The sequence below is a fragment of the Neovison vison genome, chromosome 12, assembly GCF_020171115.1.
Source record: "Neovison vison isolate M4711 chromosome 12, ASM_NN_V1, whole genome shotgun sequence".
Classification (NCBI taxonomy): domain Eukaryota; kingdom Metazoa; phylum Chordata; class Mammalia; order Carnivora; family Mustelidae; genus Neogale; species Neogale vison.
Window position 1 is genome coordinate 37,787,892 of NC_058102.1, and position 27,321 is coordinate 37,815,212.

Genomic DNA, 27,321 nt, shown 5'->3' on the forward strand with positions numbered 1-27,321 from the left:
GCAGAGAGGCAGGCAGAGAGAGAGGAGGAAGCAGGCTTCCCACTGAGCAGAGAGCCCCAGGTGGGGCTTGATCCCAGGACCCTGGGATCATGACCTGAGCCGAAGGCAGAGGCTTTAACCCACTGAGCCACCCAGGCACCCCCCACTTTTTTTCATATTTAATTTTTAAGTACTATGCTGGAAAGGTAAAACATATATGAGCCAAGTCTACCTGAAGGTACCATTTGAATTTGGGGAGGGTATCCTATTCCTTCTAGCAGATGTGGGATCTGTTTTAGTTTTTACTTTCTCCTTTTATTTTTACTTACTTTCTTCCCATATTACAAATCCCATGATGAAAAGATGCAAAAAGCAGTTTTGATAATCTTGTTGAGGGGCATAGAGGCCACAAGACCAATAAGAACTTCTGCTGACTTCCTACAACAGATAGTCATCTGTCAAGACTTAGTAGCCCAATGACCACAGCCTCTTTTTTTCCTGATTTATGCATCTAGATGATGCATCGCTGATATTTCCATTAGTACTTAAACATGTTATGTCTAATCTATTTTTAAAGTCATCACTTGATCCTGCCATCTTCCTTAGATATTGACTTATCTTTCTCCTACCTCTAATATCCAAGCTTAAATGAGTGGTCCACAATTGCTATTTTCACATTCTCATCTGTCAGTCACTTTATAACCTACCACAGCCTAACTTCCACACAAACTACTACTAAGATTCTAGAAACAATTTTAGTCTCAACCAACATAGAAGATTGGTTAAGACAATGAAGAATGACTGTTATCCCAGCAATTTAAGAGGATAGTAACACACTCACGATTGTATTTATTAGGATGTGGACTTAAGGAAGAAGCAGTATATCTGAAACAGGAGACCTCTTCCTTTTAAAACACAATTTGAAAGATTTTGGTACCAAAGTTGTATGTATAGTGAATGATAGATATAAGCGAACATGTAAGAACAATGTCAAAAAGGCCACTAGCCCCAAATAAACTGATGATTGGAAAAACTGTCCAGACTAGAAGGGGACTTCCCATTATTATTTTTGTTTAGTAATTTTAAAATTTAAAGAAAATGAATAAAAGTAGGGTTTGCCGTATATGAACAGTGTATACAAATAAGTGCAACTATTCAAAAATTCGTTTTTGCTTTTGCTTGCTTAAGGAGAAAGATTTGACCCAGAAAAGAAGCATTAACAAGAGGGAATTGAAACCCAATAGGGTTGAGATTTTGAGGGGAAAAAAGAAAAAGAACACAGATATAATCCAAAGGCATTTCTGTCTTCCTACTTTGGAGTGAATAAGCCCATGTGGAGCCACTCTTATGTGTAGAGTGCCAACCATGGACTTCAGTAAAATGGTGAAAGCATAACTGTTGGCATCAAGGAACTTCCAGCTTATTAAAATAGAGTACATAAGCACAGAAGTTCTTTTATTTTAAATAAAATCTTCAGTACGTTCCTGACTCGGGAAAATTTTACCTGCTACATTGTCTATCCTGCCCAGTTAGCTAGGGACGGGGATTTTGAACCCCATAATCTAAGATTATACATTGGTTATTGGAATCCTGACTGGCTTGCCTTTTAATTCTATCCGAAGGCACTAACCTATTTTGAAGGAAAGCAAATTAAACTGTTAAAAATAACCATGTCAGATGACACGAGTTTGTTTTTCTGACAAAGTTACTCAGTTACAGAACAGAAAAGGCAGTGGATGAGCTGTGACTCATGGCATCCCTGTTGACAAGATGTCAAAATGGGGTCTCGGTGATGGAAAAATTCAGTGGGGTTTATAACTGGTTGAATAATCCTCCTATTATAGTGCTAACGAGTGGAGTGATGCCACCTTGGATCAAGATCTCTGGTGGCATAACTAGGACTCCTCTGTCTTTGGTCACTTGACATGAGTATTTCAATAACACAGGTATCTGATTTATGGATTACTGATATGGACAGAAAACACAAATGAAAAAAAAAATAGAGTTGTTCCTGAAAACTATTCTCAAAAATATCTCTCCATATGATCTTAATACATTCTTTGGTTTACTACCTGGGAAACACCCAACTCTCTCAGGTCTTCATAGAACCCCAATTATAATGACTATAAAGAAAAAAAGAACAGAACACACATGACCATCCTAGCTGATGTTAACAGTGAATGATAAGGATAAAGAAAAGAGGCCATTGACAGACATTGTAAGAGAGGTGAAAAGAAATCAAATGAAGATATTTTCAAAAATGGAGAATCGATCTAATAGAACCAAATGTGACAAAGCTGTGGGGAAAAAAAAAAAAACAAACAGAAAAATATATTAAATTGGAACAGGCAATGTCCCCAATTTGGGGTATATAAAGTACATATATAACTGAGTAAAAATAAATACCAGATAGATAGATAGATAGATAGATAGAGGCTTCTTTTGAGAATTTCCTGAAGTGAAAAGCAATACATTTTCAAGAGATTTTTTTTGCCTCCTAAATTGCAGTTCTCTTTCCTTTATGGTCATCTGCCAGATTGTATTATAGTTGCCTGAACTCACTGACATACTATAATTAGCATAATGTAGAAAATACCTTCATAATGACAAAAACAGCATAAATATTGCACCAGAATTATTCAGCAAGCCCCTTTCTACACATGAAATTTGGGTGGATTGTGTTGGCCTTTACCCCAAAATTTAGATTTTCCTAGATGCTCTGGAGCCAACAGATACAATAGAAATTCCACAAAGTACCAATTACAAATGACTCATGCTCTGCATGATGAAAGGGCCTTTCTTTGAAGAAAGCACTATTTAGCTTTCATCGTGAGTGTATTTATTACACTTTATGAGCCAGGCCTTATGTCTAGGTGCATTTTTCAGAGAGCTAATAGGCTAACAGAGAGCAATTAAGTAACCGTTTATAAACTCAAAGTGTATTTAAATCCAAGTGAATGCTATGAGTTAATACTAAAGAGAGGTCAGATGAAAGAAAAGATGAAGCCACCAGTGGGCAGTCTTCTCTCTGGAATTAGAGCTCCCTTTTTTAAATACAAGGACAGGGATGTCTGTTGGACAAATGGAGAGGTACAGACCTTGCAATGCAGGTTTTGGCTAGAAATTCCTATAGACTTGTACTTCAAGGGCCAATCTGAAATAAATTAAGTTGAAAGGAATCTAAGGACCAACCAACATAGAGATATTTGCCCTCATAGTTCAGATGAACAGATAGCTGCAACCAGTACCATTCATAGATCTAAGTCTATGAGCGAGGGTCCTTTACTGAATTCCTTAGCCAGGGTCATACAAAGCCTCCACTTTGCAATACGCTTCTTGGAATTTTCTGTTATCTCTCTCTAACTGGGAGAGTCTGGGGCTGGCCGCGCTATCTGGACAGGACACTCTTAGCCAAGAAGCCAAGATTTGGACCTGTGAGTCTAATCACTGGAAGCACTGAAAAAAAAATTTTTTTTAACCTTTCGGACCCTGCGAGAAACCAGGGAGGTCGTGCCATCTGGGCATGGTGCCTGATCCAAGCAAACAATATGGATCGGAGTCCCTGTTTCTCCCCTTCAGAATGTACCTTGACTCTCTTTCCCATGTTTGGGTTCAGCCAGATATCCCAGGGAGCCCAGAGAGTTATACCCATGAGGTGGTTCCAGGCCAGTGGCCCAATTCTGGTTGCAGGAGGGTGATCTGACAAGTGAGTCACTCACTCCTGCAGTCTAGAACGCTATTGTATGATGTTGGACCACTAGGGTGTTGTCCTGCTGATTTGGGGTAACTAAAAGTTTATATATAAAACAAGCTGGAGGGCGCCTGGGTGGCTCAGTGGGTTAAGCCGCTGCCTTCAGCTCAGGTCATGATCTCAGGGTCCTGGGATCGAGTCCCGCATCGGGCTCTCTGCTCAGCAGGAAGCCTGTTCCCTCTCTCTCTCTCTGCCTGCATCTCCATCTACTTGTGATTTCTCTCTGTCAAATAAATAAATAAAATCTTTAAAAAAAAAAAAAAACAAGCTGGAAAAAAATACTTGAGTGGGACCCTCACATCCTAGGAGTGGTCCTGTGTCCAACAATTCCAGCTCCTCAAAGACCTCACCAAAGTAAGTATGCTTAATGATACCTCAGAGAACTTAACTGAAGGCAGGGATTTAGACTTGGGTATTTGCATGCACAGCTACTAGGTGACCACTGACAAAGTGATAAGCAATTTATCATCTGAGGAATCCAGTGAATCATGAAACTCAAGCCTTCAATGCCTGAGCACCTCGTGCCACGAGAAGGTTGTAGAGAGTTAATGATGCTATCTTCACATTCCTAATGAGCCTCCCAGAGAGTGAGTAACCCCTAGCTTCCACAGACTAGAGTTTCATATCAGGATCACTCTTGACATTTTAAGGACAAGCTAAAGGATTTTCTACTCATTAAAGAATTCAGAATCCTAGTTCCCTAACTGATATGTGTCAGTTTCCCTTTGCAGTTACTGCGACATTGGAAAATGTGCCTCCCTCCCCCCATCAACATATGCAAGTACTAATTTCCTTCTGGAGATCAGTACTGTTTCCAGTTTAGAACAGAACCATTTAGAGAGAGCTGTCCAACAGAAATATAATTCAAGCCACAGATGTGAGTCACATGTATAATTTTTTAAAATTTCTATGAGTTAATATTAAGAAAAGTAAAAAAGGCCAGTGAGGTAAGTTTCAATAATTATTTAAGTAAATATATCAGAATGTTTCAACATGTAATCAACATAAAATTATTAGATAGCTTATATTCTCTCTCTCTCTTTTTTTTTTTGCATTACATTTTCAAAAGCCTATGTATTTTATACTTCCAGCAATTAATTTGGACCAGCCACATTTCAAGTGCTTCATAGCTCTGTATGACTAGTGAATAAAATTTTGGTATAGATAAATGGGCAAATATTCCTAAAGTCCATACAGCCATATGAACCAACTACCTCCTAGATAAGGATAAGACAGGCTATCACCAGAGCCAGATGATCATCCATAGAGTTCATCAGCTGGTTTGGCTGAGATTATCTTTACCAATAGCTGGAACCTGAACTTGGCTGGATCAGTTCTATGAAAGAAGGTTCTTATCCAGAAATATTTTAATTGGGTTAAAAAATGCACCTGATTATACATTTGCTCCTGCTTAAGGGTACTGTCCTACATGTGATCCTTAAAAATAATTTTACCTACTATGGCCATAAATGTTATTTTGAAACAGGAGATATCTGTAATTCTCTATTTCATGCTTTTTATTTTTATGGTTTTATTTACGAGAAACAGATTCTATTATCTTTTTTTCTGGGTCTAGATTTGACTCACAGTATTTTTCCAGAGCTGTCTTTTTTTCCCTCCCAGAGCTATCATATGTTTAAAAATGTTATTTTTCCTAATTAAAGTGTTGGGTTTTTGAAAAAAATAATTTAGAAGTTCTTCTTTGCTCAGAAAAAATAGAAAGCCTGATTCGTACAACCACTTGGTGGTCGAAATGTCTTGTCTAACCTAATGGGTCTACTTCATCAATCTCTATGTTCCCATCTGGACTGATCAAGAATTTTGTAATTTTTAAGTGAATCATTCATTTCCATTTCCATTTCAAGAGAACAATTTTATTGTTACTTGCAGACTGTGTATAATAATTTATGGATATATAGTAAGGCAAGTACACTGATGAGAGAAATAAAATGAAAATACCCACTCACTGTGCATAAGTGGAAAATCTCACATTTAAAAATGATCCCTAAGAGTCCTTCAGTTAGCCAGTGGATGATTTTCCTAATGGTACCAACAATGACATTCTTTCATAATAAAAGTTATTTAGGTATTAATTGCACATGTGCATAACTGAATAAAAGAAACTTTGGTACCCAGATTCAAAATTATTGACTAGATCTAGACAACAGTCAGTGTGTTTTCAATTAAAGAGGACTTTGTTATAATTTTACAGTTCAGTAACAGTTACTAGGCTATGAGATTAACATTTATTCCAATGCTCTAGAATTTATAGCATCAAGTATTATAGATTGTTTGCTAAAATAAATTATGAAAAACAGTGACAACAAAGTTTGTCACTAGTGCTTTAATAAGATATTTCATTTCACTAGAAAAACCATAACCTGGTCAAACCCTGCAAATGTGAAGCTGGGAAATTACAGTGACAGATGGTAAAAATTAATCTTAATAATTGTATTTATTGATATATTGGTGATATTTGTGTGTCTGTGTAGTCTTTGTAAGGGTTAGTATTAGCTTGAGTCTTTCTACCTAATCTTGAGCTTAACTGGAATTTTTAATCCCTTACACTTAAAAAATATGTATACCTTAACCCACTTAAAAATAGTGAACATTTTTGGGGCGCCTGGGTGGCTCAGTGGTTTAAGCCTCTGCCTTCGGCTCAGGTCATGATCTCAGGGTCCTGGGATCGAGCCCCACATCGGGCTCTCTGCTCAGCGGGGAGCCTGCTTCCCCCTCTCTCTCTGCCTGCCTCTCTGCCTACTTGTGATCTCTCTCTGTCTATCAAATAAAAAAAAAATCTTTAAAAAAAAATAGTGAACATTTTTTCATTTACCTTGGCTTCATGTTTTTTGCATATAGAAAATAATAAGAGAAAATAGAGCTCGGGATTAAGTTCTTATTTTTCAATTTTAACTAGAATTTATGAATTAATTATGTTTATGGGTCCTGAATGAAATAAGTGCATTGTAAAATGTGTAATTCTGTGTTTCGTGCCCAGCATACTTTTTTTTCTTCCCTCTTTTCCTTGCAATGTAATGTATATTGCATATTTTCCAGCACTAATAAAAATGACAGCACACTAAATAATCTATGGTATGCTGGGTAAAAGCAGTTCTTACTAAGATCTTCTAAAGACATGATTTTTTTCCAGGTATAATTATAAAATTTACAAAACAAAAGAAAACCTGCCAGAACATGAGAAGTTCTGGAAGTAAGGCTTATATAAGGAAGGATTTAGGAGTCAGCCAGGTGAGGAAAAGAGGATTCCAAAAGCAGGATAGGAAAAATCTTTAGAAGTCAGCAAATGCCTCTTCATTTCCTTGACTTGGAATTAAAGACATGCTCCTGATTGGGTTCCTTGGGCTATCATTTATCCCATTATACATAAAATGTGTCATATTTTTCAAATGTTGAAAAAAACCTCACTCATTACACCCATATTTGCTCTTGTTTTTCATAAGAGGAAAAATGGACCTGGAAACTGGCAGACTGTATTTGTCAATGCATTTATTATGTACCATGTTGCTACTGGGCACAGTTGAATAGGAGGCTAATAGGGTACCTTTTCTTTTCGTTCTCTCAGTGTATGTTCATTTATGCACCCATGCCATTTTACGCATGTTGGGTTGGAAATATAAAGACGATCTAAGAAAAAAAAAAGAATATGTAATACTGAAATGTTGACCAACTCACTTTTAAAAATTTATTTTCAGAACTGACACAAAGTATCCAACCCTAATATGAATAGTTACTTCTTCACAGGAGGCTTTATGGAGACAGAGGCTGCGGCTCAGGAGTCCCTGGGGCTAGGCAAACTTGGAACTCAAGCTGAGAAGGATAGAAGACTGAAGAAAAAGTAGGTTTGGAGATTTTCTTCTTTTTTTTTTTTTCTAGCTTTTACTGACTGTTATTTGTGGGGAATTAAAAAGAGGGTAATTGGAAACCATAGACCAAAGCCACTGTTGTCCTAGTATTCCCTAAAACTTCTCAGTGCTGGAATTTCCTAGTTCTGCTGAGCTACAGTTTGAAATAGGTATACAGATCTTTGGCCTATAATAGAAATAAATGGTTTATTCTGAGAGACCAATGCATTTATTACAAAACACGCATATATTTAAAGTATTTAAATGTAGCCTCATAAGTAATATAATAATCTATTGATGTTAAATTCAGTAATGAATTGGTACAATAAAATGAGAACCTATACCATCCAACTTTGTGTTTCCTCTTAAAATTCAAGTACCTCCTCTTAAATTGGAGTATTTAAAGGGAGAATATTTCTCTTTCTGATTGAACATAAACTTATTTTAGACCAAGAGCAGATTGTTTTGCATCTGTCAGGAAACTGATAGTGTATCTTTTCATTCACATGTAATATGGAACATTTAAATGACTTGCAAAATTGGCAAATTTTGAGTCCCAGCAGCTGTTAGAAAGCTAGTGGGTCTATAAATAACATATTTTTAAAATACAAAGTAGCATTTTCAGTGATGAAATAGTACCTATAAAACATGTTCTTTAAAAGCCAAATGATGTCTCTATCCCTGAATCTATTGGTTACTCCTTTTCCTCTCCTCTTTCTCGAGTATTTATTACATTGTGTTTGTAGTTTTCATGTTTACCTTCTTTCCTATGAAATAATATTCATTGCTCTAGTTACCATTATTTTAACAGATATGCTCATATGGTTATAGTATTTGGGATAATCAATTGAATTCATATTTTACCTTTTCATTTGCTTTACAGATTACAGATGTTTACTAATAATGAGGAAATTGCAAGTTGTAGAAGAACTCACTAGCCTGATTGTTTCATTAGTTTTCTACTTAATAAAATTATATATGTATATACGTGTATCCAAATTTAATAGAAACACTGTGCAGAAATAAAGAAGTGATCTTGAGAGCATTATTTCTTGAATACAATCAAATGCTCATTGTATTCAGAAGCAGTAAATATTTCTTCCTTCATTATTGATCACTCAAAAATATAATTAAGTATTATCACAACCTGTTCCAACTCTCTTCATTTTATTTATTATTATTAAGGAATGCTTTATTCAATTTTATGGCTTTTTAATGAGAAAAACTAGATTCTTTAGAATTTGTTTCAAGTTTAAAGAACTTCCAATTTTATTTATTTAAAATTACTTTAAGTCTAAAGGAATAAGAGTAATTAAAATCCAGACTGGCAAATGAACTTGGTCTGTTTCACTTAAAAGGTAATTTTGGTTTTTTTCCATAATGAAATATTTATATATAATGGCAACTTGACCAGTTTTCACATTGCATAGAAGGGTGATATTGAGGCAAATAATATATTTCATTGGTTGTTTTTGAACCAAATTAATGTTTTTTTAAACGGTTATGAAGTTAAACATTTCTCATTATGTGGTAATTTTAAGACTAATGTATTTAAATTTTGTCTATTATTAGTTTTAAACACTGTTGGATTGACTTAATGTTAATTTTGTGGAATTATTTCTCAAATCCCAACTACCCTCTTAGTCAGAAACTGATTTTAGTTCTAGATTTGTTTTTAAGATTTTACTATGCTTGACTTTTGAGTTTTATTTTGCAGATTATTTTGGCCAAATATAACTTTAAAATGTGTTAAAGAAAATACTTGTCTTTAATATTAAGAAGAATATTAAGAACATTCTGTTATAATAAAGGATAACATTTCTCAGTACAGTTATTTCCTATAGGAAAATGGTATATGGGTTAAAATGAATCCAACAAGACAAGACAGAGTAGATTAATGGAAGAACAGAAGTATTTATGTTATTATTGAGTATTCCATGACAAAAACCTCAGGAGTATAAATGTGTAAACAGTATTTATGAGATGTGTATAAGTGTTAACCCTTATCAGGACTTGAATGACCCTGCACCTTGGTTTCTAGATTACTAAAGATTGAAGTGTCTTCATGTAATGAGTTTTGTAAGACAGACAAGATCAATTGTTTCATGTTTATTGGTCTTTCAAGATGGAGAAAAAATTCAGGTACATTTTACTGAAGAAAAAAAAAAAACTAAGGCAAAAATGGAACAATTTCTTCCAAAATAGGGAACACTGTAGGTTTATGTGCATAGTTGCAATGACTGTAGCTTCCTAACAAATGTTTCTTTATGGTCTATCCACTGACCAAGCCAAATGATGATTCCAGGACAAAGTAGTTAGCTTAGACCTATGTTCACTGTCCCAAAGTTTATATCAGAGCTTCATTAGTCTCAGTAGCAAAAAGCAGAGCTGAAGAAAAATATTTTTTTCAACTTTGCTAGCATATCAGGTATCTACAGTTGATAATCTGCAAATTTAAACTTAATTGAGAGAAATCTTATCTCAAGAAGTTAGTTATGACACATTTTTAAAAAACCATATGTGGGAGATACTTTCAGAGAACAGCATTCAAGATATTCCAAATTCTTGCAAAGTTCAGAAATTTGTGATGTTGGCAGTTCCAAACAAAGGTCTAATTTGAGGCACGTTACCCATCTAGCGAGTTAAGCACACACAGGTTTGAACGGCTTCCTGGATCTGGGTCCCTACTTCATTCTACTTTTACTTTGCTTTGTGATGTAGCCATTTTTTTTTTCTTGTGTTTCTAGTTGTTTCCCTATGATTAGACATAGGAATAGTACAATGGTGGATCTTCTAAAGAAAATCTTGTTGCCCTTTTCCTTCCCGAGTTGGATATTATCATGCAGGTGCTGTTCCATCAGAGCAGCATCTTAGCTAGTCCTGAAGTCCGTCTACTTTTGTTCTGTCTGGTTTGCTTTTACTATGCCTTATCTTTACTGTTCTTTCCTTTAAAACTTCAATTACATTAATTATTACAGTAGGTTTATGTAGTGTACAGTTAATACCTACAATAATTGCATCACTTTGTAACTCATCTAGTGATTCTTCAGGTATTTCACATGAGTTTCTGGTCTTCCCCACTACAATTTGAACAGTTTTCCTGCAGCCTCGTGATATGGCTCTCCTAGTCTTTAAGCACTGGGTCGCTTATTATTCTCAGTATGTTCTCTCCACATGAAAATTGTGATTCTCATAGTTCTCTTGATATATATGGTCTCCTTCTGGAGTATCACAGCTTTCTGAGGTCTTGTCCATCATCCTTTGTGTGATTTCGTGGACTCCAGGCACCTTCTCTGACTAAACACATACTAAATGGCATCTCTATTTCTAAAATTCACATTATGAGCACCTAGACCTGAGAATTTCACCTCTCCCCTTTTATACCTGTCTCCCTGATCTTTAGGAACTTATCCATCCTTCTTAGTTTTCTACCCAGTGTTCTAATCTAAGATCTATAGCTACTTGCTCAAGATGGCCAACTAAAGCCAACCACACCACTAAAAGAGGTAACTGGGGCATGAGAGAAACTATTGCAAGGTCACAGACTTACATGGCCCATCAAAATTGGCATTTATTTTTATTGTTGTTTTGTCTGAGCATAATATTTTTTGAAGTATAACTAACATACAATGTTATATTAGTTTTAAATGTACAACATATTGATTCAACAATTATGTAGATTATTCAGTGCTGACTTTTTAAATGTTATTTAACTCCCCAAATTTTCCTTAGAGGTTGTGGGTCTTTTTAGGACCCAATAATTAGAAACTCTGTTCTTCGCCTATGTTTAGAATTTGATAATAGACAATGGAGTCAGGCAATCAGAGATCAAAATGTCAACTTTATTACCAATTTAGCTGTTAGAATTTAACTGACAAATATGGCAAAAATGGGGGCTTCCCAACACTGAAGCCCCAAATTAGAAAACCTGACATGGAAAGAGCTGGATTGTCACAGGCTTCCAAAGTGTGCAAGTATAATCCCCACCTATCCAAAAAATAGCATATTATGATTAGGTAAATGTGTCTCTTAGCATCAAGGACTATGAACTCACAAGGAAGGAAATGAAATTTTATGCCATTAACATCTAAAAAGAATTTTCAAAGTGTAACATTTCAGTGTTAAATGTATTAATATCTCATCATATTTCTTGCCTTTATTTTCCTGGAATATACATAGCTGACAGTTCTCTGTATCACCATCACTAGAAAAGCTATGGTAGGGGTGTATGGCAATCTCCCTGCGTTTTTAGAGATCTGGAAATATATGTCACATATAACATTAGATGATAATTTCCAAAAGTGTAAAACTATTGGTTCAAAGTAACTTTCCCTCAAAATTTAAAGGTACTATTCTTCTTGCTTCTAGTTATATCTAATATCACTTTATTGTCATTCTTTTGAATATAACATGTAGGGTTTTTTCTCTCTCTCTCTGAATGAAATTTTTAAGATTTTTCTCTTTATATTTGGAGTTCAGAAATATCATAAGTATTTCTATTCAAATTTTTTGTTTCTTTTTTCTACTTTATACTTGCAGTCTGAAGACTAGTTAGTCTGAACTGTTTTACATGTTTTGACTTAAAAATTGTTCATCTCTAGACTCAACTTTAATTCCAAGAAGCTTAGAGACTTATAAGATTAAAGATGAAGTTATCTGTTTCAGTAGTAATACACTGGTCTAACCCTCATGACAGTCCTTGATAGGCAGTGAACATATTAAAATGGAAAGAATACCATGTGAATGGTTACTTATCTCCAGAAATATAAATTCTGAAATTTTTATCTTAATTTTTATGAGAATTTTCCTCCTGCATTTTACACTACATAATTTTTTATTGAGATGTGTATGCATACTGAGATCTTTTGTATCTTGAGACATAAATTGAAAAATTCCATATTAATATTGATATACTAATTTATCATTTTCAATCTTTAGTTATAATATACGTAATGCATTATTATTATGTTAAGTATGCTATATTCTTCCAAGTGGATATCATTGCTAAATGAATATGGATTTGAAATCAATTTTTCAACATCATTAAAATGAAATTAACATTCCAACTCAGCTATCAGCAGCATCCTCCAGAGAAGCGGTTTTATCCTTGGAGCATGGCAGTCATAGTTAATCATTACCAGTGAATCTTTATGTTAGAACTTCAAAGACATAAAAGTGAAGCTCTGTAGATTTAGTTAATTTATTTCCATTGCAATCCTAAGGGTCTTCCTCAGTGCATAATCTTTAATGTGTTTTGAGATTCTGCACTTTTAATCTTTGGCATTTGGAAGGTTTAGAGTTTGCATATCTCTAAGTAAAATAAATATCACTGAAAATATTCATAATGAAAGGTATTACATAAATTCCACAACATTGATTCCTTCAATAAGTATTTATTAAATGTCTGTGTGCCAAGTTAAACTTAAAAATGAGTTGTATTCCAGAGGTTAATTTGTAAGACGTGTGTTAGAAGCTTTGAATACATTTTGCCATGTAAGTAATGTTATATATATGGAAGGTAAATGTCTTTGCTTCCTCTGCAAAAATCTATTCTGTAAGCATGCTATAAGAATTGAATCTGACTAGAGAAAGCAAAGGGGGAATTTGTGGTAAGATATTAGAGAATCTCAGAGATTTCAGAAACAACAGAGACAGGACAACTCCAAAATTTCAACAGTAAGAGATTATGAAATATTTTTCTAGAGGGTTGTCAAGAGCTCATATTCTCTGTTTCACCCCATTCCAAATTTTCAGTTCCTGGGAGAAAGCATGTAATTGGCTCCATGTGGAACTGATATTTGTACTTGGATCCATCAGTTATAGTCAAAGATTCATTTAGTACAGACATGACCATAGGAGAATGACTCTGGGGACTCAACTCAAAAGAATCTAATTAAGTAGAATAAAGTAGAATATTTCAGAAACTAAACCTAATGTTCTCAATATTTTTCTGAGAAAATGCGTCCCAGTTTCCAACTTGAAATTCTGCAAGCATGTCTTCTCTACATACACTGAGCGAGAGCTACTATTGCCTTGTCATCCAATTCTATGTATGTAAATACTTCCAAATACATATGTATTGATAATAAATGCTTAAAGTTAAACTGATACATTAAAGGCTAGCAGTTTTCATCTTTTTTTTAAGATTTTATTTATTTATTAGACAGAGAGATCACAAGTAGGCAGAGCAGCGGACAGAGAGGGGAAAGCAGGCCCCCTGCTAGGCAGGGAGCCTGACATGGGGCTCGATCTCAGGACCCTGAGATCATGACCTGAACCGAAGGCAGAGACTTTACCCACTGAGCCACCCAGATGCCCCAGCAATTTTCATCTTAAGTAAAAATTAGACTGGAAGCTGGTTCACCAAAAAAGACATTTTCCTTCTCCCTACTTTATGGAAACTTATCTTTGTCAACTCAAATTATTGTAAACTGTGAGACAAAAATTCTTAATTTTCTGAAAAATCTGGTTCTTTAAAATATCCACTTACACTTACCAATTTTTTAATATTAATTTTCTTAGGCCAAAAAATATGTTAGGCAAAGAGTAGCATGTGTGTGTGTATGTGTGTCTGTGTTTGGGTGTATATACATGCATGTATATATTTGTGTGTACACATACATTTTTACATGTACATACATACACACATATATATACATACATCTATACATGTATATTACCTATGTCTATATAAATATCTTTTAGATTTCAAGTTAGAAAGGCATTTCTAAACGACAACTGAATACTCAAAATATTTAGGAGAATGGGAGAATTATTATTATAGGGAAAGAGCTCAAAAGTATTTGGAATAGATAATGACAACATTTTAAAATTAAATTAAATATTTATTTCTACTAATATAAGCACACTTTGGAATGCTGAGTGAACCATTTTTCTTTTGAAATAATAGAAAAATTTCAAAAAGCAAAACTAAGAGCAATAATAAATACTAGGAGACATGTATTTTATCTAATGTTCACCTATAGTGGAAGAAATTATAGATATAAGCATAAGCTAAGTAATATTTTTATTTACACTACTATCTATAGGTTTTAGTGTTTTCTCTTGTGTAATTGTGGATGCATGTTATAAGAGTCTGCAACTATGTAGCTTAATTTTGTTTTCTTTTAGAATAATGAAGCTACGATTTTTTTGCTTTGTATAATCAATTTCATTTACTCGTTAATCTGCATTTTCCAAGAAAAAAGCTGTAAACACAAGATACAGACAATACATTTCAAGTCTAAAACAGAGTAAATACACAAAATAAATTTTTATTTTATTTTATTTATCTTATATAATTCTCCAACCAATTTCATGACTACCCTTACCAGTTACTTGTGTGTAGGAGGCTATGGTGTGTGTCTATGTATAGGGGGATCTTAACTGTAACTCCTGAGATAGCAGTTTCTGTTAAAATAAGTAAATAAATAAAGACAACTCTGCAATGTCTGACAAGGAAGGTAATGATTTTCAGTATCCATAAAAGCAATTGATAGGGCCCACATTCTATGCACTGCGCAGATCACATAGCTGGGTATTGTGTTAATTTCTGAGAAATACTCTTCAAGTGAATATATTCAAACCAGCATCTATTCCAAGGAACATGATCAATATCTTTGTGATAAGACCTTGGGCCAAAAGTCAAATGTTGTTATGGATAAATTTGAGCTGAATCTAAGTGAGACCGGTTAGCAATCACATATCTGAGAAGAAAGAATTAACCACCTGGAAAGAGAGTTTTTCCTCATGATTCTGTCCAATGTAGAGCTGCCAAGTAGGTGTACGTGGCAGAATTATTATATGGGGGATTCAGATTTTATGAGAGATTGACTTACATGCTCTTCAGATTTTCCCTACCCTGAATTCTATGATTCTCCATGTAATTCAGAGAACAGAACTCAGGAGAACCCTTTTTATCTTACTTTTTTTTTTTTTTTTTTAAATATCGTAGTGCCTGGCATACTGGGAGTACTAAAACATATCTTCTGAATAGCTGAATGCCTGAATAGAAGCTGCATAGGGAAAGAACTCTAAAGAAAACCTAAGGAGGGCACGTGTTACATGGAGCACGGGGTGCTTCATGCAAACGATCAATCATGAAACACTACATCAAAAACTAATGATGCACTGTATGGTGACTAACATAACATAATAAAATATTATAAAAAAAGAAAGAAAGAAAACCTAAGAAAAGAACAGATATTAGAGCAGTGACTTCCACTCAGATGAACAAACCAGGAAACTGGACATCGTCTTCGCCCTTGGTCTGTCTTGTCCTTATTCTACCTCTGTGCACTTCTGTTTACTCATATACCATCTCTTCAAAATCTCTCCAAGGAACTGATTTTCTTCTTTCTTTTTTCAGACCATCGTAGTAAAACCATGTTCTATTCTTGCCTTCCTATGATCCATTCTTCACACTTCAGCTAAAGATATCTATCTAAATTAAGCTTCTGAACCTGCCTACATCTCTCAATTATTACTTAGTTTCCTTAGGATAAATTCCAGATGCCTTTATATGGCCCATATGTCCCTGCATCATCTGGTCCCTGTTTATCTCACCAGCTTTTTCTCTCTCTACTTCCCATCTTGCATTTTATGGTTTAATATATTTAATATCTATTACTTATTTGTAATTACTCCTCTCTCCCTGTGTGCATATATTGTGTTCCATTTTCCTCCTCATTCTTTGTATAATAATGATAATCATTATGATAATCATCTATTATATATGTAATAACTGATAAGCATATGGGGCAGTGACAGTATTCTAGATGGTGTTCTACACATCTCACATGCATTATCTCTTTCAACTTTCAAAAAGCCTTCAAGGTAGCAGCTGCTTATTTCCTCCACCTGTGAGGAAACGTAGCTTTCTAGGGCCTGGGCCGTACAAGAGGCTGGACCACCAGAGCTCAGCTTTCCTCTGAATTATTTGGGATCTCAGGGTAAAGCTGCAATTAAAAGCATGTGGCTGTCTGTCAGCTGGACCTTGAATATCCTGTATAATTTCGGATGCTTTATACAGGGAGTCAAAAAAGAACTCCTCACTCTCTTTATACTCTAAAAAGGGTAGCATATTTTTTATAGAGAATAACTAATTTCTCATCTGACCCTAACCCATCTTTCAACACGAGCAACAAATATATTCAAACCGAACACCTTTTTCTTTTTTTTTAAGACTGGGACGGGAAGGTAGTTTCAAAGCCCAAGACGTAGCTGTGTTAAAGATTAATTATATATATATATATATATATATATATATATAGCCATATATAATATATCAAAGTTTGATAAAAGAATAGTAATGATCGCTTATAGATAAGCTATGTAAGAAATTTCAATCTGTGCTTGAATCAATCTTAGTTTGTTTATTCCAATGAAACTTACAAAATCAGTATCAAACAGCAAGGATAATTAACCTCCTTTTTTAAAAGAAAAAAAGTGACTAATTAAGGTACATTTACATATAATGCTGGCATCTTAATCTGGAAAGACTTCTCCCCATTTATTCTGGCATATATAGGATCTTTTATTGGCTCTGCATAGGGTTTTCATAAGGTCTTTGAAGATGCTGTCTCTTCCCGCAGTTTTTTAAAATTAGCCAGCCATCGAGCAAGGTTGTCTTCCTTGTTTCCATGTTCCTAAGAAGGGCAGTGGTTATCTATATCTCATTGCTAGAGTTTTATTTTAAAAATAGTTCTAGACCGAAAGATTTCCACTAAAAAATATATGTTTGTTTTCTGCGCATGTATATACAAAAATAAATGTTTTTGTTTCAGATTTTACATAATCAAAACTTTAACCATGGGCCTAACTGGGTTAAATTTACCAGACAAATGAACAGCAGAATTCTTAGAAGAATAAAGATTTCTTAACCTCTCTTAAAGAGTCTCGAGAATCTCAAACTTTAGGGACGTCTGGGGTGGCTGAGTCGGTTAAGCTGCTGCCTTTGGCTCAGGTCATGATGCTAGGGTCCTGGGATTGAGTCCTGCATCCAGCTCCTTGCTTGTCAGGGAGCCTGCTTCTCTCTCCGCCTCTGCCTGCCACTCTGCCTGCTTGTGCCTTTCTCTCTCTCTCTCTCTCTGAAAAATAAATAAGATCTTTAAAAAAAGAATTTCAAACTTTAGCTATTTGAAATCAATATTAACATTAATGAAAAGTTTTCCCAAGTAGGGTGATGATGATCCCTACTGAAAACTTCTTAATCATTTCCTTTTAATTATAAAGATAACTGGAAATGTGCCTGAACATATATTTTATCTTTACCCCAGTACACTAGCCCCTTTCTGGTCCTCTTCTTGCTTCCTATTTAGCTTTGACTCCATGTGCATAATTTTAACACACTCAAAAATGCCCACTTTTTTTGCACCTCTTTCATTTGGTTCTATCCAAATGTCATACTCACGGCCACCAGTGAATTTTCTTCATGTCTGTGTTTGAACACCTCTGCGCTGCTGGAGGACATTATAGCAGAAGAAGTTGAGCCAGCTTCATTTAGAAACTCAGCAGTGCCCAATAATTGCAATATTTTCCTCTTACCAATCTTGTTTCTACTCTCTGCAACTTTCGTTAGAGACCTCCACTGTCCTCAAACCTGCATCTTCTGCAGATGAGCTCGCAGTCTGCCTCAGAGGGAGAGAAAAAGAAACCAGCAGGGTACCCTGAAGTATTTGCTGCCAAAAACTAACACTAGTCCCTCTCCCGATTTATTAGAGGAAAGTAGGATACTCTCTTCTTGCCCGAACCCATCACTTCGCAGTTTCTCAGTCATGTTGTACCGACTTCTTATTTGCTCTTATGCCTTCAGATTCTGCTCTCTTCTGTGTTTTTGCCGTCAGCCTTTAAGCATTCTCTAGTTTCGCCTATTAAGAGAAATCTTCTCTTTATTGCACATTTCCCCATCAGTTACTGCCCATTCACTTCCCAATCCGGAGTTAATCACTGATTTTAAAATTTTTCCAAGTCACCAGCTTGAACCTTGAGAAGTGACAGACAATCACATTCCACATAGGAAGCTCATGTTGCGGCTTACTGATCATGTGAAGTTTTAACATTTAAAGTTGACTCGTTTATAAACAGGCAAAGTCCATTCATTCAATAAGAGATCTAGAAGATGAAAGTGAGACAGCCGAAAAGTTTCAGGTACCCATTTTGGACTGTGACATATGTTAGCTGGTAATGTCTCCGTGTGTCTGGTTGTATGCTGATGTTCCCAAGGAAAACATGCCAATAATTGGTTTTGATCTTATTCATTAAATGATAACTTAAAGCCTGTTCTTTTTCTCTGTCAATTAAAAGTTGTTACTTGCCTGTTACTCACAGTGGTCTTTAACTGAAGAACATTTATTTTTCACAGAATCTGTCTTGCTATTATCATAACCTTGACAATCTGGAGTGAAGAGAAAAAAGAATAATGAGGTTATGTGTTGTTGTAAATAACTGCTTGTAGGAAAGAATATAGAAAGAAGAAAAAGTAAACACTTTTATCTAAATGACAAAACTCTGCAAATATATATTCTCTCTGACATGAATTTGTAGTATATTCCCACAACATATGTCAGAGTCACTTGTGACTCTAGCTTTTTGTCCTTTGCAAAACATCTAAGTCATGAGCGGAAATACTTAATATTAGCGAATGAGATGACTGACTGCTCAGTATTGCTTTAAATTAATTGACTATGGAGAACAAGAAAGTTCATAAAGACTCAGAGAAATCGGACAGCTTACAAAAGTTGGTAACAAATATATCAGAACTTGAAACAGTTTCCTGCTTATTTTCATAATTTCTCTTATATTTTATATTTAAGGTATTTTTATTGGTATAAGTTTTCTGTTTTTGAAAACGACAAATGAAGATGTGAGGGCTATTAATAGTCCACTGTGTGCAGATTTAATCAACTTGTTTTATTTGAGAGCAATTCCTAGATAGCTGGTAGACTGCGAAAGATTATTTTGTCCATGGGAATAACTGGCCCCAAATACTTTGGGCAATTTTCCTGGAGAGCTCAGAAATTGCCTTTTTTAAGAGCTCATCAAAGAGTTCACAGGTATGTTGATAGGAACGCCATTTTAATCCCTTAGAAGCAATCTCTTTTTGGTTTTAATTTTCTTTCTGTTGCATGTGTGATGTAAAAAAAGATGCCTTAAACTTCTTAGAACATGGTGGTGCCAATGCATATGGACATTTATGGTTTTTGTTCATGTGAAAATTTGAAGAGCTTCCCACAGCTCTGCCGGAGCTAAGGCCAAAGAATATGCATTCTCCCAAAGGCCTATCTAATAAAACAATACCTGGTTTCTCTGAATGAATGCGTTTAGATGAGGCATGTACAGGGTGTTCCATTGCACGTCAGCCTTTTTCTTTATAATGATTGAGCAGTAAAAATGGAAACTAAGTTGCCTAATTTCTGAGATATGAATTTCTGCTTCATATTTTGTTGTACTTAATATATTTTATGAGTTCTAGTAAGTTTTATTTTTTGGAAGAATTAGTCTATTATGCTTGTATAAAAAAATTTAAAATAATATTCTCATTGCTTTTTGTTGAATTATTTAAATTCCATATTTTCCCAGTGCCACTACTATATCCAGGGAGCAAGAGGGCTACCTCAAAAACTACATTTAAATTAATGCTGTTTTGTGATGTTTTATGCTAATATTGGTGAACCAATTGAGCTTTCTTTTTTCCTCCGAGAAACATTTATAAACATCTGTCCAAATAAACATTCCTATTGAGACACTCAGTTGGCACCAACACCATTTATTTTGCCAGCTCACACAGCGGAGGAGGAAGTAATGTAGCAGGAGGACAAGAGTGATAAAATTCTTTTATGCATCCTCACGTGCTGAATACTGGCAAATGCATACTTATAAAAATAACAATTGTCATGACATGTGTGAGACTATTAAAATTATGGACCCAGAATGTAAAATTTCTTCCTGCCTCAGATTAAGGTGAAGAAACTGAAAATCAGCACTTACTAGTAACTTTGACCAAATCATGTATGAGAACTGACCCTCACCTTAGCACTCTCTTAAGTCCCCGCCTCTGCAGGGGTCCATCATACTTTATCTTGAGCTCTAACAATAAGCACGTAAGGCCATATGAGGATCTGAGCACTGTTTTGTAAGTATTGCTTCTGTTTGTAAAACAAGCCAGGAGTGGCCTGAGGTAAAGAATGTTCTTTAATAAAGTGCCTAATTTCTTCCCGGGGTATACTAGAGGCTGGGAAAAATGTGGTCATGCATGTTTCAGAGTGGCTCATTTTCAAGAGACAGACTTACTAGTCAACAATTAGAGCTGCCCTCAACCTGATCATGCTTTTGGACGCAGTGAGTACGTGTGTCATGGTGAAAAAACAAACAAAAAAGACACCATGTCTTTCTCATATCTGAGCTTTTGCACATCTGAAATGATGCTCTTGTTTTATTCCATGGCTTTCTTTGGACTGAAATGTATCCATTAACATTTGTGTGCTTTTCTTTTCCATCCATCCTTCTCCATCTCATGAAAAGCACATCTGGGTAAGTTGAATGACAACGGCTGCTGAACATGTTTATTTTCAGCACCATCCTTTTTTTCTTTTATCCTTATAGTATTTCTCTTTTCAGTTGTAACACAAGCTGCACTGCCTCTGACCTAAAATGAAAACTGTGAAGTGTATTCATTTCTACACCATAAAGGAATCATTGGTTCAGAGAAATGTTCACACTCAAATTTATGATGGTGGCCTTGCAAGCGCTTCTGTTTCTTCACTTCTATTAGGCACATGTCAAAGGCATTCCACATGTCATTTCCTTACTTCTCGAGTCATTCTCTAAGACTTAGTATGGCACTCCGTGAGGCTTAAGTCATAGGCCACTTCAGTACTTTGGACAATGCTGCATGATTGGGTCCTCCTGTGTGTTCCCTAGTGCGCCTCGGTTCCCCACTGACTTTGTGTTCATCACTAGAACTGTGCTTAAATGAAGAGGGTTAAATGCTGGATCCTCCCCAGTAGGACTTTCATGCCTAGATTCCAAAGTAATCCTTAGTTTTGGTTGATTTCTTTGCTTGTGTGTGTTCTTTCCAGTATTTCTTATACTATGGGTTAATATTCAAAGTTTTAAAAATTTAAACTACTCAGTCCTGCTTTTTTAACTAAAATTAAAACATGTTAATATCTATTCCTAAGACAAATTGGGTTTCAAAGCAAAACAAGTTATGTACACATTTATAAAATATTTACATTGGTGTAAACTTTTGCTTTGGTAACATGGTGAGCTTTTAAAAACACTTTAGTATGGGAGAGATACTGCTTTTAAATTAAAAGCGACACACACACACACACACACATCTTTGGCAAAGAAAATGGCTCCGTTGAGATGCCATTATCCAGAAAATCATGGAGAGTACCCCTAATTTTCTATATAGATATTTTATATACCAATACAAGGTCATGTACTTTGTAATATTGCTTAGTTCATTACTGTGGCTTATATTTGTTATGCTTTTCTGCTCTAATTCTAAGCTATATTTACTATTACTAATTATTTAATAATGAAGAATTTACTTCAGTTAGGATAATTTATGATATTAAGGAAAGCTGTAGTGAGTGTTCTTAAACATGCAAGGCGAGCTGTGGTTAGGGTACTGTTCAACTTTGCTAGCCACAGTTGTAAGCCCTTACTTTTTAAAAATAATGAATATTCTAGACATTAGATTTAAAATATTGTTTTCATGTTGTCATATAATACCAGTCTTCTGTTTCCTAATGACTTTTAAATTTCATGAGTAAAATAACCCAAATAAATAAAATTTCATTTCCCTATCATGAAGACAATTCTGAAAAAGAATAAATGCATAATGCATTTTCATTTATGGACTTTAAAAAGCTGATGTAATTGTCTTCGTTCTAAAATTCACATTCTTGTAGTCTTATACATGCTCCTGGAACTTAACATTTTAGGGCCTCAAAATCAGTTCTCTAGTAGAATCTCTAACAGAAAGCTTAGGAAGTTAAAGTACAAATATAGTGAAAATATGGAAGATCTGAGGTGGAAAGATCATTCATTAGATTAGGAAACAGAAGATAAGTATTTAAGCACCCAACTATCTCACGTGTTGCATACCCTTGAGTGAGTGACATATTCTCTTTATTTATGATACTACCGTCAACTTCCTGCACCTCCTAAGAGCATGAGAAAATATGTGTAACCCCAGAAGCACAAAAACTAGAAACTTCAAAATTTGAGTTAAGGAAGGCTGAAAATTAGATCAGGCACGAAGGTAATCTAGTCTAAATGATATCCAAATCACCTGAAAATGATCAGTGTTCCTCCAGTAAGTCCCCACTTTACTATCAGGAAGAGACTAAGGAGAACAGACCATAGAGTCTTTTGAAAGTGAAACTGTCCAATAGAAAGTCCTACAAGTCCCTTCGTTTTCAAGAGCAGTGTGAATGATTGTATTACTCCATCACATTTGTGTGGGTGTACGTGTGTGTTTATACCTTTTTAATGGTTTTGAAACTGATTAAATTCAAAATAAAGCGAGGAGAGAAATTATGTAAATCCCAATTCAAATTCACAAATAAATTTCTGAGACTAAGCTCTCCATTTCAAAGCAGCTTGAAGAAAAAAAAAAAAAAAAAGTTTCAGTATGAATAAGCTTTGGTTTTAATGTAGTCAAACTATCTCAGTTCCAAACAACCTAGCATGTGTTCTTAGAACCTAAATAGAGTGCGACTTAGATGTGTAATGGTCTTTTATATGCACTTCATGTGAAAATGTGCCATAATACGATATACAAACACACATTCACTTGCACACACACACAAAATCACAGTATGCTGTGCTTTTAAAACCAAGTCAACCGTGTTAATGTTGAATTCAAAACTCTTAATTTTATGGAGCTAAATATGTGTATTTAGGCAATCAGTGTTCTGAAGCAGCTGATTGGGAATTTGACATTTCTGTTTAGAATAATTATGTGAGTTAAGATATACATTTTCAGCTTGCACATGTTAGAAAAAACGTGGGTGGCACCACATTTTGTTCATATTTGCTGACCAGAATTTCAAATAGTTTCTCAAATATGCAATGTTGCTTTTCATAGAATTGATCAAGAAGTCTAGATTTCTGAATGATAGAGTTATAGCTTGTTGTCTGTTTGAAATTTGAGGAGATCATTTCCTACTTACCCTCCTGACTATTCAATTTTAATGGAACAATTAGTAATGATGTGAAGCGAAGTGTAAGTATATTTACTGCTAGCATCATGTAAGGGAGATTTATTCTCTCTGGCCTACACTGTTAATAAGAGATTCAGCTGTCAAATTATGTTGACTTATATTTTATTCTTGGTTCTTATTGAGCCACATATTTATTTCTTCTGGTTATATCAATAACTAATTACTTGTCATGTGCTACAGTAAATAAGTAAACCCTTAAGATAAATTTTTCAAAGAATTACTTTGTATTACAATTACACAAAATCGGTTGAACTGAAACAAGTTACAAGAAATTCAGCTTTTCCTTCCCAATTAGATAAACGAGACCAACCTCCTTCTTGTGACAGAAGTGCACAACCTGATAGTAAGGAGAAAAGACCATACATAATTGCCAGGAGGCCAAATAAATATATACCACTTAGGAATATAAGCAAACCACAGGAAAAAGTGGGAGACCATTATTTTGTTTAATACTAACAATTAAGTAGATGCTACTGGTGTTAATGTAACCAAATTCCTACAGTCCATTGACCCTACTTTCTCAGTTATGAAAAATTCAAAGGGTAATTAATTAAAGGATCATATGGGGGTTAAGAAACTTAAATCTGTGGCCAACTTTTTGGGGCTCTAGTTCTGGCTCCGCCACCCACTGGTTCTGTGCTCCAAGTGACTTTAGCTCTTCAATGTCCTCGTCTGCAAATGAGTATCAGTATGTATCTTATCATTGTGAAAATTAAAGAAAGTATACATGTAAAGAAAGCACGTAGGACAGGGCTTCACACAAAATATGTGATAAATGAATGTTAGCCTTTGTTGCCTGGGATCCAGACCCTAATTTGTCTACATCCAGAACTTCAGTTCTTTCAAACCGTGATGCTGTATTTCTGAAGAACAGAAGTGGTTTAGGTGAGACAAGTGAGCCCGTTAGATAAGTCTCTATCATGGTACATTATAAATGAGAGGTGTAAGACATGCAGAAACTGGAGTAGACACAAGTGACAACATTTGTATAGAAGAGAAATCTAATTCTGCCTGGGAGAGGTCTTGGAATCGTCACAGGAGGGAGGAAGCATTAGCTGTGTCTGAAGGATGAGTCCGAGTTTGCCACAATTCTGATACAGAGAGGGCATTTCAGTCAGAAGAAAAAGGTGTCATGGAGGGTCAAATCAAGTGAGGTATTGGGGGAATGGTGGTGTTTCGGCACTGACTGAGTGCAGGAGTCTGCAGAGAGAACCAGGGCCAGATTACTAAGCATTTTTTCCATCATGCTAAGATATTTGACCTTTATTTTTAGGACAGTGGGGAGGTTTTTAAGTAGGCAAGTCTTAACAAAACGTTTGTGTTTAGGAGGGTCTCACTAGGAGTTGGAAAAAGGCTGGGATGGAGGTAGGCACAAAACAAGAAACAGAGAGACTCTGGGAATCCATTGCCATGATCCACAAATGATGAGAATTTGAACAAAAACCTGGGTAGTAGTCAATTTGCAAAATAGCTTATTTAATATCAGAGAGTACATTTTTTCTCTTTCTGAACAGCCAATATAGTTAACTGCTAAACAAAGTTCTTACTCATTTTTAATAATTAGAATTCATCCTGTAATCAAGGATCCCAGGTGGTTGTCAACATCAAGAGTTCTGTGGATTACAGTATAACAACCATTCAAAAGATCGTCTTGGTTAGAGCATGGGAAGAAAAACAAGAGGCAGTGGAAGAGCAAACTCTCATCTCTAGGACTGTAGAGTCTTGGGTGCGAGATGGGATGTGTGTGGTACTACTCAACAATCTCTAGGACTGATTTTTGACACTGTAAATTTCCAGATTCTGAAGGATAAAGAGTCCTTTTGGAATGGAATTATCACGAAAATGAAAGGAAGGGTCATGATTTAGGCAAACAGTAAGATTCTGATGGTTGAACGGAAAGAACTGCTCAGCTCTGGAAAATGGTACTCATAATGATAGAATTAGTAATGCACAAATTATTTGCAAAAGTAAGTTCTCAGTTCTGGTTAGAAGTAAGTGAAGAGGATTAGAAAGGGAAATCAAGACTAAGCCTATTTAGTATTTGTAGTTCAGGTTGAGGATTATACTTTAGACAATGAAGGAACCATTGGCGGTTTCAGAGGACAGTGCTATGACAAAAGTAACAGCTCACATTCATTAGCTGCGTCCTTTGTGTGAGGCCCTGCTGTAATCACATTACATGTATTTTCTCAGGTCACTTGCACTGCAACCCCCTGAGGTAGGTACTGTTCTCAGCTTTATTTGGCAGATGAGAAAACTGAGGCACAGAGAAGTAAAGTGACTTGTCTATGGATGCACAGCTAAGAAAAGGTCGCACCAATAATCAAGCCGAAGCAATCAGACTTTAGAGGCCACTCTCTTACCTCTTCTGCTAGCACAGCAGGGGTTTTTGTTTTGTTGTGTTTTTTTGTTTTTTAATGCCACTGTATTAGAAGGATTAGAAAACTCAAGATAGGGCCCATTAAAGGGTTGGGAGAAAAAGTAAGGTGGCAACAAGAATAGAAAGTAAAGAAAGATGAAATAGAAAACATGAAGGGGAAACGGGCAGGCATTAAATGGAAGGTGACTGGCTCGGCTATCCTGAGTGACAGAGGAAAGGGTACTGCATGCTCTTCACACAGTCATATCACAAATTGGCAATCCTAAAATAGCATCATAGGCTAAGTGGTCTCAGAATAAGGTTTCCCTTCATTGACAGTGATGAAGCATCCACACTGGGAAGAATATAAGAAAGGAGACTTTACTGGCCGTGGTCTGTGACTTTTTCAAGTAATTAATGAACTTTATTTCTCAGAGTTTAACACTTTCTTGAACTTGTTGATTTACAAGTTGTGAGTTGTGTTCCCCTGTTACGAGGATGTGAGGACAGGGAACTTTGCATGCTCCGGGATTAATCAAATTTGTTAGGTAGCCAGCCACCTGATTTTTTTATAGGCCTACTGCGTGCCAGGTTTTTTTGTTCAGCAAAGAATAAAACTGACTTCATCTCTGAGTTGATAAAATGTTAAAGATACTCTGGGTAGGAACGCTTAGTATTCTAGGGCACTTATAAAAAGAAGTAGTAAATATTGACTCAGGGGCGAGGAAAGGGTGGCTTCAGAGAAGTATTTCTGTATGTCTTGAAAATCAAGACAAAGTGAGTAGGGAGACAAGGCAAGGAGGCATGAGGACATTGTTGAGTGTGATAGAAACACAACTTGCAAATACGCAGACATTCTCCTCCCATTACGTCAAAACTGCAATAACTGAAGAGAGACATAAAACCAAAAAAAGGAGAAGCCAGACATTTCCATTTGGATTGAGTCACGGAGGCAAAGTCATACTTGCTTAAATTCATGTGGATTAGGAGTTAGAAATTACAAACCCAGCAAATGCCCTTGATTCATGTACGTTTGTTAGACACTCAGTCGTTTATCCAGAAATCCTTGGGGCTGGTTATGCCTAGGGTACCCACACTTTGGTCCTGTCCTCAGATCAGGCCTAGCATGCA

The 27,321-nt window shown here is 35.5% G+C and overlaps 1 protein-coding gene across 12 annotated transcripts in view; it reads left to right on the top strand.

Annotated features, from left to right (window-relative positions):
• Window positions 1–27,321, top strand: part of PPFIA2 (PTPRF interacting protein alpha 2) — a 486,729-nt gene that overhangs the window by 418,271 nt on the left and 41,137 nt on the right. For 6 of the 12 annotated variants that reach the window (XM_044229065.1, XM_044229070.1, XM_044229067.1 and 3 more), the window contains 2 exons: window positions 7,493–7,586; window positions 21,115–21,123. In XM_044229065.1, coding sequence (XP_044085000.1) covers window positions 7,493–7,586; window positions 21,115–21,123 — 103 coding nt within the window. The remainder of the gene's footprint in view (window positions 1–7,492; window positions 7,587–21,114; window positions 21,124–27,321) is intronic. The other 6 variants (XM_044229066.1, XM_044229071.1, XM_044229069.1 and 3 more) reach the window with 1 other exon arrangement.